General features: G+C 34.2%; 1 protein-coding gene and 1 long non-coding RNA gene across 6 annotated transcripts in view; one reads left to right on the top strand and one right to left on the bottom strand.

Annotated features, from left to right (window-relative positions):
• Positions 1–1940: 1940 nt before the first annotated feature.
• Positions 1941–19980, top strand: part of LOC125680508 (uncharacterized) — a 112000-nt gene continuing 93960 nt past the window's right edge. For 2 of the 4 annotated variants that reach the window (XM_048920174.2, XM_048920171.2), the window contains exons 1-3: positions 1941–2017; positions 10045–10107; positions 19495–19701. In XM_048920174.2, the coding sequence (XP_048776131.2) occupies positions 19501–19701 (201 nt within the window). In that variant the 5' untranslated portion in view covers positions 1941–2017; positions 10045–10107; positions 19495–19500. Of the gene's footprint in view, positions 2018–10044; positions 10108–14771; positions 14847–19494; positions 19702–19980 lie in introns of those variants that run through there. The other 2 variants (XM_048920172.2, XM_048920175.2) reach the window with 2 other exon arrangements.
• The window catches only part of LOC130051650 (uncharacterized), a 27179-nt gene continuing 13129 nt past the window's right edge, over positions 5931–19980 (bottom strand). For both annotated transcript variants that reach the window (XR_008799922.1, XR_008799921.1), the window contains 2 exons: positions 6556–6648; positions 5931–6281 (listed from right to left, as the gene is read on the bottom strand). This is a non-coding gene — a long non-coding RNA (uncharacterized LOC130051650). The remainder of the gene's footprint in view (positions 6282–6555; positions 6649–19980) is intronic.

Genomic DNA, 19980 nt, shown 5'->3' with positions numbered 1-19980 from the left:
ACGGCCCGTGGGGATCCTGTATAGAATAGGTCCTCAGCATCCCTTTGCGTGTGTTAACCAAGAGGCGACTTAATGGGGCCCGTGGGAATCCGAGCTAGAATAGGTCTTTGACCTCCCCCTGCGTGTTGTAAGAGGCGACTTACGGATCATGACACCGGCAAAACTGAAGCCCCGTGTCACAGCAGGTGTGGCACAATAAAGATCTCTCCCTGCAAAGGCCCTGAACGCCGAGCATAGGCCTACATTTTGGAGCCCTTCACCGGCAATGGATTCTCTTAGAACAGACGAAGCTTTTCTCTCATTTTATGAGCCCCCCCAAGAGTCGCAGATTTTGATATTTCTTGATTCAAACAAATATATTCAAAACACACCTTTTCTGTGGTTAAAGTACTACATATATGCAATGAGGTGTACAGAAAAGACATTAAATATAGTAGTAGGATATCTCATTTGAAAAATAACTATGAAACCTTGAAATACATCTTCTATAAAAATGGTGAAAGAACAAAATTTGACAACCTGGAATGGATGGAACCTTTTATTCAATTGAAACAGCTTCTTGATATATTTATTCTCTCTCTCTCTCTCTCTCTCTCTCTCTCTCATAAAACTTTTTTTTGTAACTTGAAGATTAATGCATATGCCACTTGTGTTGATATTACAGAATAGAAGAAAATAAAGAATTATAAAAAAAAAAAAAAAATCATTTTGTTTCACGGAGGCAGTTTTTCTGAAATTCGGGGATATCCCTACATTTTAACGCTAAATATTTTGGCTATTTTTGTCAATACACGTCTTTTAAACTTATTTTCAAACATTATTGAATCAAGATATACGTCCCAATTGGTTTTATCATATATTTGAATAACTTAAAATTTTCGATCTTTCATGCAACACCTTTAGGCAATTTAACATGAGACTTGCAACACCTTCTTTTTACGGTACAGACATTTGAGAAATTTGAGAATTCAATTTCAAACACTCAGGTGCAATCTCCCCAAAGACAACACTTCTTCAATTCAGACAATAGCTGAATTCATCAAAACAGAAGGCATATTACTGTATCGCGAAATTGCAGTTTTGATTGAAGTTCTTGTGATGCCAGCAACAAATGCTCCCAACGAAAGAATGTTCAGCACACCGCGCCGCATCAAATCGTATCTGCGATCAACTATGACCCAAGTTAGACTAAATAACCTGATGACCCTTCATGTATATCAAGAAGAGACGGAGAATCCGGATCTACGGGGCGTGGTAAATGAATTTGTTAGTGAGAATAAACACAGACCATCCGTTTTTGGAAAATTCTAATGAAAGGACTGAAAAGTTGTGATATTTTGATGAGCCAAATAGCCAATTTCTGCACCCCACTCAAGTAATGTAGTTTGAGTTACAATTTGTATTTGAATTCAATAGAAAGTAGCTTGTGTGTGTGATCGACGTAGAAACATTTTTCTTGGTTTAGCCCCACCCCCTTCAATTTGCTTCCGACGCCTGTAAAGAGGGTATAGAAACACTGGAAATAATGTTTCAAATTTGAGAGAGAGAGAGAGAGAGAGAGAGAGAGAGAGAGAGAGAATCTTAATACAAACAGGAAAACAAGCTAGCTATCAGTATGTATAGAGAGAGGAGAGAGAGTTAATATTAATACATCTTGACATTCTTTACCTAAAATAGTCAAACGTATCTTTCAGTTAAATATAATCAGTTTTTATCTTATTTATATAAATGTTCGCTTTCAGACACTACAGGATTTGAACAGCTGCAGAATACACTACTGACACTGAAATGTGATATACTTGGCTGACCAAATTGTTAAGTCTATTGATCAATCCAGCAGGCAATATTGAAAGCTCTACCGGTCTTTTGTAATTCGCTGTAATAGTACTATCAGCTATCGGGTTCGACATTCACCTGAGCACTTTTAAGCAGACATTTGGCGGGAAGCTAATGTTCTGCACGAAGCTTTCATTTCAAGATTGAAGATGGTTACAGTCGGAAGAATTTCAGCAATATGGTAATTCTGTCTTTGATGTGTATAGACAAGATTTTACAAATATTTAGAGCATACTTAAATAATCGTATTATTTATGTCGTTACATGATCTACTGTGTTTGAAAATATATTCGGTTGGATCTTGGGATGGGTGACTTTATGATATACCAACACTGACCAATGGTATGCAGCTACAAAACCATGTCTCTCCACCTGGTCGATTATCATATCTGTCTAGTTCTAGTTCTATTGGGTAATTCGCAGACCTCCTTGGGAGTAATGCTCGAATGATTGTTACCATTTTGAAATTGTATACGTTTTCTTGTTTTAAAATGATTAACTTACCATGAAAAATATTAATAAAGAAAAAAAAAATTAGAAAAAATAATCTTACTGAGAAAGACTTGAATTTTCAAATTCTATATCCAATGACCCCCCCCCCCCCCCCTCCCAAAGTATAAGGATAATTGTGTGCTCAGAGATCTTGTCGTTTCAATATTCATAGCAGTGTTGCACCATTAAGTGGATGAAGCTTGGTCTTGAAGTTTAATGCTTTGCAAAAGAGTTGAACCCAAGAATGGCATAATTTTATTGGGTTCCGTAAAATTTTGTAAAAACGAAGTTTGTACTTCAAATTTTGTAAATCAAGACTAGCAAGGATTTTTCAAACCAAACCCACAATGTTTATCAATTCTTTAACATCTGTGAACTTCCTGGAATTTTATGGATAAAGAAATTTAATCTGTTTAGGGGACTGAATTGTACTATCTTGTGAAGTTAACTTTTTTTATGAAGTGGTCAGAGGTGTTTGATCGCCGGAGGCCAGATAGCATAGAACTTGGTAGAGCACCTGACTAGAGGTTCAGGGGATCTGTGTTCTATCTTCAAATCCCAATCTGGTTTGGTGCATTTTCTCACTTTCAGTCACATTTGATCCTTGAAACTGACATGTGAAAATGTCTGCCAAGGGAAAAAGATAAAGGATTAATATCTTTAAGGATTGAAAACATTTAAGGAGTGAGGAATGTGGCAGTCAGTCGGGTTGGACTGCTGTTGGCCAGATAGCTCAGTTGGTAGAGCACCTGACTGGATGTTCAGAGGGCCTGGGTATGAATCTTGATCTGGTCCATTGCATTTTTCCCATTCTATACTTGGTCGTTGTACACATGTAAGATGGTCCAGGAATAAGACAGCCGAGTTATAGACCCTGAATCATGCTGCCACACTTGCCCTTGTGACCTTGACCATCTTCGGAATTGGCCATTATCGGGGGCATTCGTGTTTCACAAACACATCTTGTTATGAAAGTAATGCATTACATTACAATTACTTGTAATTAAAAAATGGGTGCATTACACCCCATTACTTTAAAAAAAATGTAATGATTACAATGCATTACCATTACCCCAGGTTTGATCCTGACTCCCTAAACTTACAATGATTTATTGAATATTTCATCTTTCTATCATGTATATATTGCAATGCCAACCAACCAATAAAGTTCCCAAACATTACATGCAGAAAATGAAATTGATAGATTCTAAGTACCGTATATACTCGCCTATAAGTCAGTTTTTTGGGAGTCAATTTTTGGTCCAAAACTCTATGTCTGACTTATAGGCGCATCCTAAGAAGATTGGTATTTTTCTGGGCGGCGTAATGTAGTGTTTTTAAACAACTCCGATGATTATCATGGACTACCACACAAATGATTACTGTTCACAAATATCTAGACGTATTGTTTATGTATTTTAAAATCATGTATAAAGTACAAGTATTTACATATTTTTATCTAGTTTAATAAAATTATTTACATACCGGTAACTACAGTGTAATACTTTCAAATAATCTATCGTTTATCGGTAAAATTGAATTACGAACCCGATTTAATATTGAAATATTCGTATGTATACCGGCTGAAATATATTTCTTAAAAGATTGAATATTGTTAACAGATAATTTAGATCATCATTCTTGACTCTGAAAAACTATTGTTGATACAATGAATTATACCGGAATCCCACAATAACAGTTTTCGCGAGGCGTGTGCCCCTAAGTAAACACGGTGTCCGGTACTGGTAATTAGGAGACCATAATTGCTTAGGTAAACAAGGGATCATGGTCCATAATAGATCAAGGGATGCGTTTAAACCCCAAACGGATATGGCTTGGATATTGAGCACCTCATAATTATTAATTTCTCAAAATATTTTTTTGAAACATAGGTTAAAACACTAGAGAATTGACTTGAAATTGTCAACCTCTTCTGACAAAAATTTGTACCGACTTATAAGCGGGTCAATGACAAATTCCTACAAAATAACCTTAAAAAATACAACCGACTTATAGGCGGACCGACTTATAGGCCAGTATATACGGTAATTTAAGTTACTACATATGATGGAAATTTTGTAATTAATCAAACATTTCTTTTAACCTCTACCAATAGATGTATCACTAGCATTCTGATCTCTTATCTCTGAGATAAGCTTGGTTATAGTTGATACTAGTATTTGAAGTCAAAAAGGATTTTTTTTTTTTATTTTTTTTTTTATACATCTGACCAATAATGGGTAGTAGTAGTGTATACTTGAAAGACAAAAGAAAAAGGTACCAGATGAAAGTTGGCATCTAAAAGTCAATAAAAGCAGGATTTTTTTCTGAGTCATTGTCTTCAAGCAGTATTGCAATGCAAGAAAATTTGATCACGAAATAACTTTGTCAGATATCAAAATCTGATTAAGCATTGCAAGTGCTAAGAAGACCAAACTATCATCTATAAGATTTTTTAGTGCTGTCTTATTGGTTGTAAATGATATGCTGTCCAGCAACTAAATTTCTTGGCAGAAACAAAACAACAGGGTATAAAACAAGATTCCAGACAATGCTGGATTTATTTTTGCAGATTCATGCTTTTACTGAAGCATATTGATTTGGTGTGCATTATGTAAGCCATGGCAACTGTTTTTGTGTGTGTGAACCTGACTCACAATGTGACATAATATCTGCATCAATTTCTTGATTAAAAAAGTCACTGACACTATTTGGAGAGGTAAGTACTTCAAATATTTTGAATTCTTAACTGTCATGTGTATCTCAATGTGTACTGGTAGTGTTGAAATGTGTAGATGAACTCTTCAGAGGTTAGTGATATTATTATTTTGTGTAATTCATTTATAGGTAACTGACAAATGTATTAGGTACTATGTATAATGGTATAAAAGTGGTCAATATCGTCTATCCACATAATGAATACCAATTTTGATTGAATTAATTAAGACAAGACATTCCGAATTTGATGATGTGCTTAATTAAGCCTGAGGGAAGTAAGGTAATGGAAAACAGTTGATTTTTATATAGTATATATCTGATCAGAAACAGAATTGCAAACTTCCCTTAATACATTTTGCATTGAAAAAATTCAAAACAATTTACTGTCAATTTTGATTTAATTAATAAATTAGATATCGCCAACAGGTTGATTAATCAAAATTATGAAACCCACGGAATACTTTGTGAACTGAAACTGCTATGATTTTTTATTTGAAATTTTATGAGGTCGGCCCATTTAAAGATTTCAAATGGGCTGTCTTTGTTTCACAACTGAAGTCCAATTTGCTGGGGATTTCCTATAGAAGGAATGTTGAAATCTGGTTCAACTTTGACATTGGGTTGCATATGAAAGTTCATGGAACATATTATTAAGTGTTTGATGGAAATGACATTGATAAATATAATGCTCTCTATAATGACCACATGTACAATGAACTTAAATTGGTGGATGTGGAAGAGATGTCACCAGAGTTTTTGAAATAAACAATTTAATTTCACTGGTCAAGTACTGGACTGGTGAATAAATGAAATTTATTGGTTTCAACAAATATTTACTGGTCAGTATTTGTTACAGAACTTCAATGAAGAAAAAACAAACAATATAAAACTTTCAAACAAATTAATATTTACTGTAAAACACAATATTCCCGATCTCGTGATTGGGATAGGAGTAAATTCGGTCTGTTGGAATGCCATCTATATGGCTTCAAATGTGTTTTATTTGAGTAAGCAAGACTTAAATGTTCTCCAAAGGCTGCACTTCCTGCAAAGGTGCACACATTGTGCAAATAGTAATAGAGCCCCAACCTGGAATGGCTTGCATGCCGATTTCCTCTAGGCCTATAAATCTCATTGAGGCATCTGTCCACTTGACAAAGTCGAATTCACGTAATAAAAGTTGTATCATTTCATTAGCGGCTTCCATCCATATCCGCTTATGATTTGAATATGATCTGGAAAAACATAAAAGGGATATCATCTAATTTTGCACTTACAATGCAATATGATCTATTCATTTGTTTTAAAGCTTTGTACTTTATCCCAAATCATAAAAGCGCTTGAATATATTCATATAAGATACACAGATTAAAACATTTAAGTGATTTTACATCTACATTTAAAAACGATACAGGTAAAGATGTTCAAGTTCCCAATTGATCGTTTACATATATTACAGGTCCTTCAGACTGATTACATACAGAAGTATCGGACTTTAGAAATATTTACCAGTTTTGCCGGTTGGACCAGTAGATTTCAAAAACTCTGTCACTAAATGTAGATGATCAATGTCTATTGCTCTTCCACTGGTTTCCTACTTTTCTAAAGGAATTGATTTAGAAATTCAGAGGCATTGAGATCAGCATCTTCACAAGTCAAGGGTTGACTTGTGAAGATGTGAAATCAGATACATTGTAAAGACATGTATAGTTGATAACAAGAATATGTCTATATTTGATATCTGAAGTATCTAAATCATTAAAGATGCAAGGAAGATGTTTACAAAGGAAAACATGAAAGGACTATCATAGATCCTATTGCGGACATCTCCACATGAGTGAAAAATTTGTGAGAGGGATGTTAAACAAGATACAATCAATCAATATTTCATTGCATATAGATTTAAAGAGATGTAGTATACATTTTCACATATTTGGTGTACCAGTATATGATGGTATATATGATAAAAAATTATGCAATCTCAAAATTTTCTTAAGATGGTGATAGAACTCTAGGCTGGGGATGTGAATGAAGCTTTGTTTGATGTAGGCTAGCGATAATGACATCTTCGTTTGAAGATCGTTTACATGCAAGGCGAAGATAACGAACAGTGATCAATCTCAAAACTCCCACAAGCAATACAAAAAAGATAGTTGGGCAAACACGGACCCCTGGACGCACCAGATGTTTGAAACATTGGAATCAAAGAAAAATGGTCCGGGCAATATTTATGGACTTGATTATCAAACTCTATTTTCCTATTTTTTATGCCCCCATATATGATCTGAGAAATTTGAAAATATTTAACGATGGCCTTTATCAACTTTGGTGCCATATGGGGGCATATGGGTTTCACGAACACATCTCGTTTAAACAGTATTATTGTATTCTGAAATTATTTTTATTTATGGAATTTACAAAATTGTTGGAAGAAGTCGTTAGTCACAACTGACTAAAATGAGATCTTAAAACTATTTTTTTTGGTCTTTTCTTTTGTTTCCCTGAATTGATCCTACTATTTATGTACCCCTTGTCCCAGACATGCTTTATACGAAATTTGAAAAGAATTGGAACAGTAGCTATATAGTTATCAAGAAGTTAAAAATGCTCAACTGTTGATGCGTGACATGAACAGATGCGGACTGCAGCAATAGGTAACCCAAGTGGCTGAGGTAAAAATAATGACAATCCGCAAAATGAAATTATAAAAAGGATAAGTTCAGGGTAACTTATAGGGGAGAACAATTTCCTGGAAAAAGTCGCAGTGTTATACATCAAGTTTCTTTAGTTATTTTCTGTCATGCATACATGTATGGTTGTTTAAACATAAAATATAGATATACAAAAAGAAATCATTTAATATATGAAAACTTTCATTTTCAGCCCCCCTGCGAAAAAGAGGAGGCATATTGATTTTGGCACCCATGTGCAGACCGACCACTCAATATCTTGTTGAACTATTTGCTTGACGGACATCAAACTTGGTACACTAGCTGGTACATCGGAATGAGCAGATGACCCCTAATGATTTTAAGGTCATATGGCCAAAGGTCAAACTGGACATAGGAAGATACTGTTTGCTCAAGGGTCAATCTACTCTGGACATTGAAATACACTGTCCGCTCGATATCTTGAGAACCCTTTGCTTGACAGATTGACAGACATGGAACTTGGTACACTGGTACCTTCCAAGGAGTAGATGATCCTATTGATTTTGAGGTTACATGGTCAAAGGTCAAGGGTCACTAGACATAGGAATATACTGACCACTGAATGTCTAGAGAACCCTTTGCTTGATGGACATCAAACTTGGTACACTGGTACATCATCAGGAGTAGATGACCCCTTTTGATTTTGGATTCACACGGTCAAAGATCAAGGGTCAAACTGGACATAGTAATATATTGTTTCCTATATCTGAGAATAGTTTGCTTTATTGACACCAGACTTGATACTCAAGGGTCAATCCACTCTAGGCATAGGAAGATATTATCTGCTCAATACCTTTAATTCTTTTGGCACTACTATCAATTAAATAATACGTGTACATGTGTGTATTTGCACCATGGGATGGGGACATACATGTTTCTGAAACATCTCTTATTACTACTGTAATTGTTTTAACGATTTATGAAGACGGGTAGTAGAACATGTCGGAATGAACAAATGCAAATTTTTTTTTGAACTTTGAAGAAAAGGGAAAACATTGCAAAAATTGTATCAAAAAGTAGTGATAATGATTCAACTTGCATAATTATTGATTTTAGGGAAATAAATTGCTGTATGGTGTGGTCAGAACTGCCATCTAACCACTATATGTTTTGAAAATATTTTTGGCATGTTTGAACCATATATCTTTTTAATTTCTCCTGAAATGATTGCATATGACCAAACATTAATGTATCCCTATTAGATCACAATCTAAGGTAGAAGAATTTATATCTCATACACAAAATTGAGATAACTTTATCAAATGACAATTCAAGATATTGTGAATATGGCTCAAAATCTTCTGCATGTTTATTAAGCTAATGTTGTACACATCAATTTCTCAAATGCAAATCTATGAGATTATAAATGAAACTAGTGCCTAAATTAATCTGTTGCATGACAATCGGATATAATTGATGTCTGGAGCTTTATGTCTGTATGTATGCAAGCATTAAATGATATGTCCAGAATTTATGGGAACTTGAGTACATTTATGAACTGAATAAACTTTGAATACTTGTATGTCTCTTAGTGATGCCCAATTATAAGACAAGGAGTGCAATTGGTAGTTGTCTGTAATCTTATTAAATGCCCCCTGGGTGGAATTCCACAAAGCTGACGAGACCATTTTCCTTGGATTAATAATACAATTGTGAGTTTCCTGCACATTGATATCTCATTTTGATTGATTTTCTGCAATCTTAATTCAGAATTTCTTGATTGCTCTGCAGGATGGCATTGCTGAGCACAATAATGTTAATAATCTGGAATGCTGATTTCAATAGTTTATGGCTGTTAGTTCAAGATGAAAAATCATTAAAAGACATTATCGCACTGATTAACCCACTCTGTACATTGGAGAAACATGGTTACATCTTGCATTACTTGCATTTATACAGTTAATTGAAAGCAAAACTTGATATATCTATTATAAAAAGACTCGAGAAAAAGAACCACATGAGATCTTGTGTAGTAAGTGTTAATTCTTAGATGATATAATTGCTGTACTAAGAGGAATTTTTTTTAATAGTATATATATATATATATATATATATATATATATATATATAAATAAAGCATGGAACTAGCATTGAACTCTTAAATGAACATAACTGCCCTAATTAAAGGAAGAAATATTTAATATAAAGCACAGAAAATTTCACTTTATTCGGATACCCATGCACTTCCGGGTAGGGGCAGAAGTGGGTATCCAATACATATATATATTATATATATATATACTTGATCATGATGCATTGTGATATCACTTAAATTCTTTTGTTTCAGACTTCCACTTGAGAATGAAATAAGTCAAAAGTTGACTGTCTTGCAGTAGGAAAGGAATGCAATGTAAGTACATATATGTCTTGAGTGTTTGGAGTTGTATAAGTGCAGCATGATTTGAATTTTTCTTTCCCCGAAATTGAAGACTGGGAGGGGGATGTTTATGTCCTCTGTCATTCTGTCTGAAACTTTAACCTTCCTTAAGTTAAACTACAGAATTAGAATACTTTAGCAGATTGACAGATATATAAATCACTTAATATTTTCTTTCCTCAAACTCTTCACTCTCTATGTAACTTTTGTGAGGACAAAATTCAAACTTTGATCAGACAAGAATCAATGTTAACTTTGCATTGGTATCTATAAAATTAAATGATTCATATTCAATATCTTCTCAACTGTTTATCATTACTAATGGTCACCCTTGGAGGCTTTTATGCTCATCTAAACACATTGTTTTATTGTGTTAACGTTGTGTAATTCTCGTGTCCATTTTCCAAAAAAAAAAAATCCAAATGTATGTCACAATTTAAAACCCATACATTGTATAATTACAAAAGTATTATGCAAGGTATAATGTGCATTGCCATGGAAGTATTATTTTTAGTATTTGATTTTCCAGCAATATTAGATATATGTTAATTATGATTACATGATGCCTCGTCGTTGGTATGACAAAAGAATCTACTGTGTCTGATCAATCGTCATTTTGCTTCACATACGTACCATCATTTTTGCAGTGAAAAACAATAATTTAAGTTACACGGGTGTAAAATTCAATCAGCTGATTTCCTGTGACCATGCATGGACTTCACATAAATTTGTAACATGCTGAAAAAACTATGTATGCAGTATATGAAATTCTTATGAAGGACCACATGGTAAATGCAAAAGTATTTATGTAATTTAGATGCAATGTTTCTTCACACACTCAAGTTGGCAAGTTTTGGGCCATAATTTTGATTAAATAAAATTTTTTTACATGGGATATTGCAACTATTTAAGTGAGCAATGTGCCACCCACAAGCTTCTTGTTTTATTGTATTATTGAAATTTAATACAAAGTGTGAGGATTTTCATAGATGTTACCTTGATCCCATCCCCTCCTTGATTAAAAAATTCCTAAGCTGATCGAAGCATTCCTCAAATAATTTAAGTCATGAGGAAGTCATATTGCAAACAAACTATAATATAGATAGACAAATAGGTGGACTAAGTTTTACTATGGGTTAATTTTTATAGGAAAACAATGCTGCAATTTATTTTAAAATTTTAATTTCTAATTTGTGTTGCTTAAGATATATTTCCACTATTTTTTTAGATACCTTTCATTATAGTTTTAATCCCTATGTTGTGTGAATGACGTAAGGTAGGTTATATGTCATGATTGTATGGGGGGTATGTTAAATTGGTTCCACAATCAGGGGTCAGAATTTTCTTTGGGAATAAAGATTGAAAAAAGAATCCTTCATAAATTACCACAGCTGAACAACAGCAGGACCAAGGTGACTCAGATGAGCAATGTGGCCCATAGGCCTTTTGTCTCAAATTATGGGTCCTAGAGCAAGGTTAGGACCACAGCAGGAGTGTTATTTCTCCTGTAATTGAGCTTCGTGAACTGAAGGAATCTAGGTTATGCATAAATCTCTGTAAGATGAAAAAGATTTGATTTCCAGTGAAGAAATTTGGTTTATTGGATATCAATTGATCATTTTTTATTTTTTTATGGCATATGTTCTAGTGTCTCAGATTTATGTAAATATTACAACTGGAGAGGGAACCGTGATTTGCACTTTGTCCAGTTAAATCAGATGCTGTTATTGATTTCAGCCTACAACTCTTATCATCAAAGTCCTAATAAATCTGCACTGACCTTTTTAAAGTGTTTTTCAAGCTTTTGCCAAGATCAATGTGAATTCCAGAGATCTCCTGAAATTGTCTCAAAGTATCAAGTACTTAGCAAACAATAATTCAATTAAAGAAATAGACATGGACACAGCTGTTTAGTCAACTAGTGATCAAATGTTGTAATTGAGTGTATTGCATTATGTTTCAGTATGGTTAATGAATCATTGTTTTTTTCTAATGAAAATCATTAGATCACCCAGGTCTCTGGTGACCAATTGTGATGCGTTTCCCTTCTGTAGTGAAGTTAAAGCAACAAACCTTGAAGTGGCTGTTAAGAACTTGATTTTCCTCTAAAAATGCAACACAGGTAGCTGTACTGAACTGCGAAAGTATACATCTACATTTCAATGATTTTTTTCTCCGTATCAGTCCTGTTGTACTGAATTTGGGGATCATACATGTATGTCAATGATGATGATCTAGTTGGGCCATCATTTGTTGACTACCAAAGCATTGAAAATAGCAGGTGTCAATTTTCTTCATTGAAAATCTTTCTTTAATTGTCAGGATTTATAAGAATTTAAGCATAAATAATGATAAATACAAGCTAATTGTATCTTGAATGTTTTTCAGTAAATTATCGCACAAGTGCAAAAGAAGCAAACTTTAAATTTTTCTGATGATGCACCTGTATTTGCTATTCCTTTTAGTATGAATGAAACACCCAGCAGCATTCAACCTATTTGCAAATAAGATTATTATGACGACCATAGAATTTGCAAAATGCTGACTTCAAATAAAACTGTTGGAACCCCTGTAACATAAAATAATTTGTCAGTGGCTCACCTTGATTAAAAAGAAAAGATCATATGCAGAACATGCCCTTGCGTATTGAATCAGTATAAACACCATATGCAGGTGATAGTGGAATATTGCTACATAAATATGGAAGATTGACAATGGAGTATTTATATAAACTTTCAAGCCTGCGATTAATGTCTTCCAGATGAAAATACATCATTAACACAAACTTGTCTCTAAATGAAATATCAACTTCCATAATTACCACAATGTTGAGATTTTGAAAATTTAAGAGAACATCATGCTTATAAAGTTTAATTCTGGTTATGCATGATATTTTGATAAAATAAAAAAATTATCAACAATTGAGATGCATCAGATTCTAGCACAAAATTCACATCATTTTGAAACAAAAGCACAAATTCTGTGGTCATGGTTTCGGGATATTAGCATTTGTTTTGTGGTTGAGAGGTCATGGATTGGGGGTGTCTTGGCCGTGTCCAACTTAAGACCAAAAAAAAAATGGCCTCGAGTGTCATGCATAAATCAAGGTTTGTGACACTTCACTTACAGCCAGTGATTTGAAGGTGTGCAAAAAAAAAAAAAAAAAAGTAAACAAAAATGTTGATTTTGTTGGGCAAATACAGCTCTTGTCATATGTTAAGTTAATTACTTAAACCATAGTGTGAGAAATTTCTAAATTTTATTGGAGTGAATTGATTATAATTGCTTTAATTACATGCATGCTAATCAGGCCCTGATCATTTGAGTTATGATATACCCCATGCAACAAGTTGCGGAGGGTATAATGTGTTTGACCTGTCTGTCTGTCGGTCCATCATTCCTGTTTTTGTCAATGTAATTCCTCTGAAACTGCTCAGCAGGATTTCACAAAACTAATATGGACTTGCTGTAAGATGTGCCGCATGATATTTGCAGGAAATCCAGATTTGATTTTTTTTCCCCCTGGGGGTTATGCCCTTTTCGAACTTAAAAATTTTGGCCTCAGTCAGTCCTGATCTTGTCAGAGCAACTCCTCTGAAACCGCTCAAGGATGTGTGTATTTGCAAGAAAGTTTGATTCTATTTCTTTTTAGGGAGTTATGCCCCTTATGAACTAAAACAGTTTGTCAGTGCAACTTCTCTGAAACTGCTGAACAGAATTTTATGAAACTTTGTAGTTAGTAAGGACATACTGTGTATTTGCTGAAAATTCTGATTCAATTTTTTATAGTTATGCCTCTTTTTAACATTGACATTTGTCCAAAATATTCTAGTACTGATCCTCTGAAACCACTGAACAGTCTGTATATACTGAAAATTATGTCGAATTTTTTCCTCTAGAAATACATTGCATTCTCATCATACATGTTTCTGAAACATTTTATGTTGATGATTGAGTCATGTGTTGTGTGAAAGCCAAAATTGGTAGCTGCAATAAATATACCAAATCCAGATAAAATGTGAACCATTTTGATCGCGGGCCTTTAATTTCCAGATTTGACTCGACCTTTGATGTCTCGAACTCTTGATCTCTCCAAGTTTTATCAAGGTCACATATATTTAAACCAGTTATCAAGCCTAATGTGATTAGAATATTTCTGTCATAATACTTCACATGATTGACATTCTAAACAATATTGCATATGACTCGAGAGTTACCATGATCTACTTTCATGGGTGAAAATAGTGCAGTATAATATAGCCCAGAGGCATAAGAATTTGTTGTATTTTTGCATAGCATTGCCATTCATTATGTGCAGCATTGTCATTCATTATGTGTTGCATTGTCAATGACATTGTGTGGGTGTGGTGTATGCGAGCATTCTCACGTTTTCTTTCATTTCAATATGTCAACACAAATTACTAATTATGATCAGTGTCATGAAAACATCATTATTTTGCAGAGTTTTTCTTAACATGCGCAAGTTAATGAATGTAGCTCATGCCACTACGAGTATTTAGGGCTAATCACTGTAAAATGTTTTAAAAAGTTCAGTCAGAGAATATAGGCAGAGAGAAACTAGAGAGTACTTTTGGAATACAATCTTGCACTACACAGGTCATCTATGCTGGCGGATCTACAAGACTTGCTCACCTGTCTGACCCAGAAGAATTTATAGTATAGAGTCTCTCCCCCATCTGCATTATGTAAAGGTATTCTACCCACTTATTTTGCCCTTACACAAGGAACATAAATTCTCTGAATTAGCTTGTAACTTTTATGTGTTGTTTTGTTTTAGCTCACCTGAGCTGAAAGCTCAAGTGAGCATTTCTGATTGCCTGTTGTCCGTCGTCTGTCCGTCTGTAAACTTTTTACATTTTCGACTTCTTTTCCAGAACCACTAGGCCAATTTCAACCAAACTTGACAAAAAGCATCCTTTGGTGAAGGGTTTTCAAGTTCAAATGAAGGGCGATGCTTTCTTCAAAGGGAAGATAATAACAAAAATGCAAAAATAGGGTGGGGTCATTCAAAAATCCTCTCGAGAACCACTGGGCCAGCAGAGCTGAAATTTACATGAAAGCTTTTTGACATAGTGCAGATTCAAGTTTGTTAAAATCATGACTCCCGGGGGTAAGATGGGGCCACAATAGGGGATCAAAGTTTTACATAGAAATTTATAGGGAGAACAGTGATTTTTCTACATTTTTTACAAGGGTCCTGTGGCTTTCAAATTGGGAAAAATTGTCGACATTTCAGTCAAATTGGGAAAAATAAATTTTATCGTAAATAAGTTTTAAAATCATATCAAACATTATATTATCTTTATTTTACACATCTAATTTTCTTTAACCTTTTAAAATTTTCAAATATTTTAGATCCAAATCATAATTTCCATAACTCTTTGTTAAGTGGTATGTATATAATTAACACCGAATGTTTGTATTTTTTCAAATACATTTTTCTTTCATAATTTTATTATTGGGGAAAATACAAGCTAAATTTGGGGGGGAAATTGACAATTTTTAGGAGGGGAAAGGGCCGAAATCGGACCCAAAATGGGCCTTAAAAAATCACTGGAGAAGTAATTATATCTTCTCAATAACCACTGGACAAGAAAAGTTTACAATTACACGAAAGCTTCCTGACATAGTGCAGGTTCAAGTTTATAAAAATCATGGCCCCCCAGGGGTAGGTTAGGGACACAATAGGGGATCAAAGTTTTACATACAAATATATTGTGAAAATCTTTAAAAATCTTCCTCTTAAGAACCATTTGGCCAAAGAAGTTTACATTTACATGAAAGCTTTCTGACATAGTGCAAATTCAAGTTTGTAAAAATCATGGCCTCCTGGAATGGGGCCACAATAGGGATCAAAGTTTTACATGTGAATGTATAGGGAAAATCTTTGAATATAGGTCAAGGTGACTCAGGTGAGCGATGTGGCCCATGGGCCTCTTGTTTTATGCCCCAGACTTTTAATGCCTTGATTTGTTTTGTATGCAGTTTTATATTGAATGGATATATACAGATTGAGTTTGAGTTTTGTTCCGATTTGTTGATTTTTTAATCTAGTAGTGCCCCTTTCTTTAATGGAGAAAAATTAATGTTAGGACCAGTTTTCCAGACATTTTTTCTAAATGTCTTGATATATTGAATTGATTTTGTGTAGGCAGGTGAAAAATTATTGTTACGACCAGTTTTCCAAACTTTTTTCTAAAAGCCTCATGAGATATTGAACTGATTTTTTGTATGCAGATGTACATTGATGAGTTACAGATCGAGATTGAGTTTTGTTCCAATTTGTGGAATTTTGATGGAGTTGTATTTATTTTATGGCTGTTAAAACATATAACAGATTGTTGTTGAGTTCAAAAGTCTATATAAAGGAGGTCAAATGGTTGTGTTTTTTGACTATAAAGGATGAAATTATGTTTACCTTGGTCCAATTAATGATGTTTCACCTGCCGGGAAATGGCCTTGCAGTGTGCTAAATACCAACACTGGACAAGGTTTTAAGATGAATTGGAACATACTGTGTATATGTGTCTTGTATGTGTATTGTTTTAAAATGAAGCCTTATTATTGTTAAAAAAAATTCAATCATTTTAGACAATTTGAAAAGATTTTTAACAAGATATTTTTACATAAGTATTGTAAATAAAGGAAAGATAACTTTTACATACAATAGTAATAAACTCTTTCCCTTCAAGATGGTTGAAATTCAATTCATCGCAAATTTGTTATAATGCCATAAATTCAAAATTAAAGAACAAAAATGGCAGTTTATTGAGAGTTGACTGTACTGTGTTATTTTGATTTACCATTTATACCTCCTCACTATATTGATTTCCATTGAATTCAAAAGCATAGATTGAAAAATTTGTGATGATATATCTGTGAGTAATTTACATTCACCGGCACTATGAAAACCCTGTCAGATCAATAAATGATCATTTAATAAAACATATATCATATTTCCGTGCTTATCAGAAAGATCACCCAGGAAGTTATTTTTTCCTGTAAGGTGTGACTGTCAGTGTAAAAATCTAAATTGTCTTTCAGAATAAAAGAATCCAGATATGATACATAGTTTAGTAAATGTATTGATGATAGTCAGAAATCTCTGAATCATACACAGATCTTAATAAAAACAAAACACTTTAATAATGATTGAGCTTCACCAATCTGGTTTAACCTTGACACCACAATTCTTCATTTGTTTGACCTTTATCTGGTTTAACCTTGACACCACAATTTTTCATTTGTTTGACCTTTATCCAGTTTAACCTTGACACCACAATTCTTCATTTGTTTGACCTTTATCTGGTTTAACCTTGACACCACAATTCTTCATTTGTTTGACCTTTATCTGATTTAACCTTGACACCACAATTCTTCATTTGTTTGACCTGTATCGCACATGTTTAAAAGATTTTGTTTTCTTGAACAGCTTAAAATGTTTTAATATGAATTTTGGATTTTGTTGGAATTGTCTTTCATCTCTCCATCCATTTTTAGCTCACCTGAGCCAAAGGCTGATCAAAATTTGTCTGTTGTCTGTCGGTGTCGTAAACTTTTCACATTTTCGACTTCTCAAGAACCATTGGGCCAATTTCAACCAAACTTGCCACAAAGCATCCTTGGGTGAAGGGCTTTCAAGTTTGTTCAAATGAAGGGCCATGCCCCTTTCAAAGGGGAGATAATCATAAAAATGCAAAAATAGGGTCGGGTCATTTAAGAATCTTCTCAAGAATCACTGAGCCAGAAAAGCTTAGATTTACATGAAAGCTTCCTGACATAATGCAGATTCAAGTTTGTTAAAATCATGGCCCCTGGGGGTATGATGGGGCCACAATAGGGGATCAAAGTTTTTAAATGCAAATATATAGGAAAAATCTTTAAAAATCTTCTTCTCAAGAACCACTAAGGCAGAAAAGCCGAAATTTACATGAAAGCTTCCTGATATATTGCAGATTCAAGTTTGTTAAAATTATGGCCCCCAGGGGTTGTATGGGGCCACAATAGGGGATCAAAGTTTTGCATACAAATATATAGGAAAAATCTATAAATATGAGCCAAGGTGAGCAATGTGGCCCTTGGGCCTCTTGTTTTGTCTTGAAGTTTTGTTTCAGAAGATGTAAATGAATCATTGAATCTAGACTGTGATCAGGTACTCTATAATGGTGGTAATCCAACCAGGCTGTGGTCCTTTTGATGCCACATAGCAATACTATTTCCTCAGACATCCAATACTCTGTTAATTAATGTTCATAACAATGCTCTTTTGGTCCATATGTTTTTTTGCTAAAATGAAAACAACTTATTTTCTAATTTCCAACACTTGGAGTTTTGTTCTATGTATTTGTTTTTAAAAAGAACATTAAGATAACTTGGTTTGCAGTGTGTGACAGAAGAATTTCAAGTATGGTACCCTCAACCAACTTAACGTTGAGTATACGGGAAAATATTGGAGGGTTATGTTGTTTGATCTTTTATTATACCCCACGCGGAGGGTGTAATGTTTTTTACCTGTCTGTCAGTCCATCAGTCCCTTTTTTGTCAGTGCAACTCCTGGGACTGCTCAAGCTTAATTCAAGACACTTTAAAACAGAGAAATTTTTGGGGCCTTTTTATGCATGACCCCTGGGAGTAGGGTGGGGCCACAATAGGGGATCAAAGTTTTACATGTGAATGTATATGGAACCAAATTTGGCACAAAGCATCCTTAAATGAAATTTGTTAATATGAAAGGCCATACCTGGTTACAAGGGCATATGATAATGAATAAATTTGTAGTCAAGTTTGATAATTACTGAATTTTTAGTCGTTACATTTGAAGAGTTTGTTCTACACCAAGCTGCTTATATAATGATAGTTTTACTCAGGCTTGATTATTGCAAGGAACTGCTGCTCAGGTGAGCAATGTAGCCTAGGAGCCTCTTGAAGTTTTATTTGAGTAAAGTATTGTTTAGTACTAATTCAGTTTCCAGTTGGTTATCTGTCCATACGAAAAGTAAGACTTTCGTGCTAGCAAACTCAGGTGTGTGTTGTAGTGTTTTAGTGATAGTCGGGTTTATCTATTGACAGTACAAGAAGGTAATATTGATTGAGTTTAACTTATTTCTCAGGTGAACGTTAAACAAGAAGACAAAATATAGGGAAAAAAAATCACTAAAAACTAGAGGGGAAAAAATTATTGGATGGCCAGTCGTCTACTGAGGATTTTTTCTCTTTTCATTTTGATTAGAATTATCCTGTCTGATATCCCTTTAATGACTGCCAATTTCATCCATGCATCAAGGTTAATTATGAGGAGCAGCAACGAGCCTAATGACATGGTGTTTGTTGTTTCTGTAGTGTATAATGAGGCTGACTATGAGGAACAGAGAGGCCAGCATTTGTGGTAGGGGACAACCAGTGACAGACGGTCTTTTTAAAACGGAGGACACTAAGATGCACAAACAGTGCGACTTTTCTGTGACTCCAACAGATAATTCCAAGGAACATAGCACCATAAGGGAGAATGCTGCTGAATCCAGTCCCACAGAAATGGAATCAAGCAAGGTACTGTCATCACTTCTTTTTTTACCGATCTCCTTAAATTGACTACTTTAGAGCTCGGAAAATTTTCACAACTCCACTCCAGATCTTTATTATTAATCCTATAACAGAACACACAGAGTTGTGAGAATCCGTAAGTTGTTATTTGTATTTCTAGGGCTTGCATACCTGAAGTATTATCACTGTCTATTTGTCTGTCTGTGTGGCAAATGACAATGGTCAAAGGATTTAGACACATATTTTTCAAGTCCAAAGGTCAAAGTTGTTAAGAAGATAAATCAG

Source organism: Ostrea edulis, chromosome 2, assembly GCF_947568905.1.
Source record: "Ostrea edulis chromosome 2, xbOstEdul1.1, whole genome shotgun sequence".
Lineage (NCBI taxonomy): Eukaryota > Metazoa > Mollusca > Bivalvia > Ostreida > Ostreidae > Ostrea > Ostrea edulis.
Note: the sequence above shows the minus strand (reverse complement) of the source record. Positions and strands in the feature narration are given on the sequence as shown.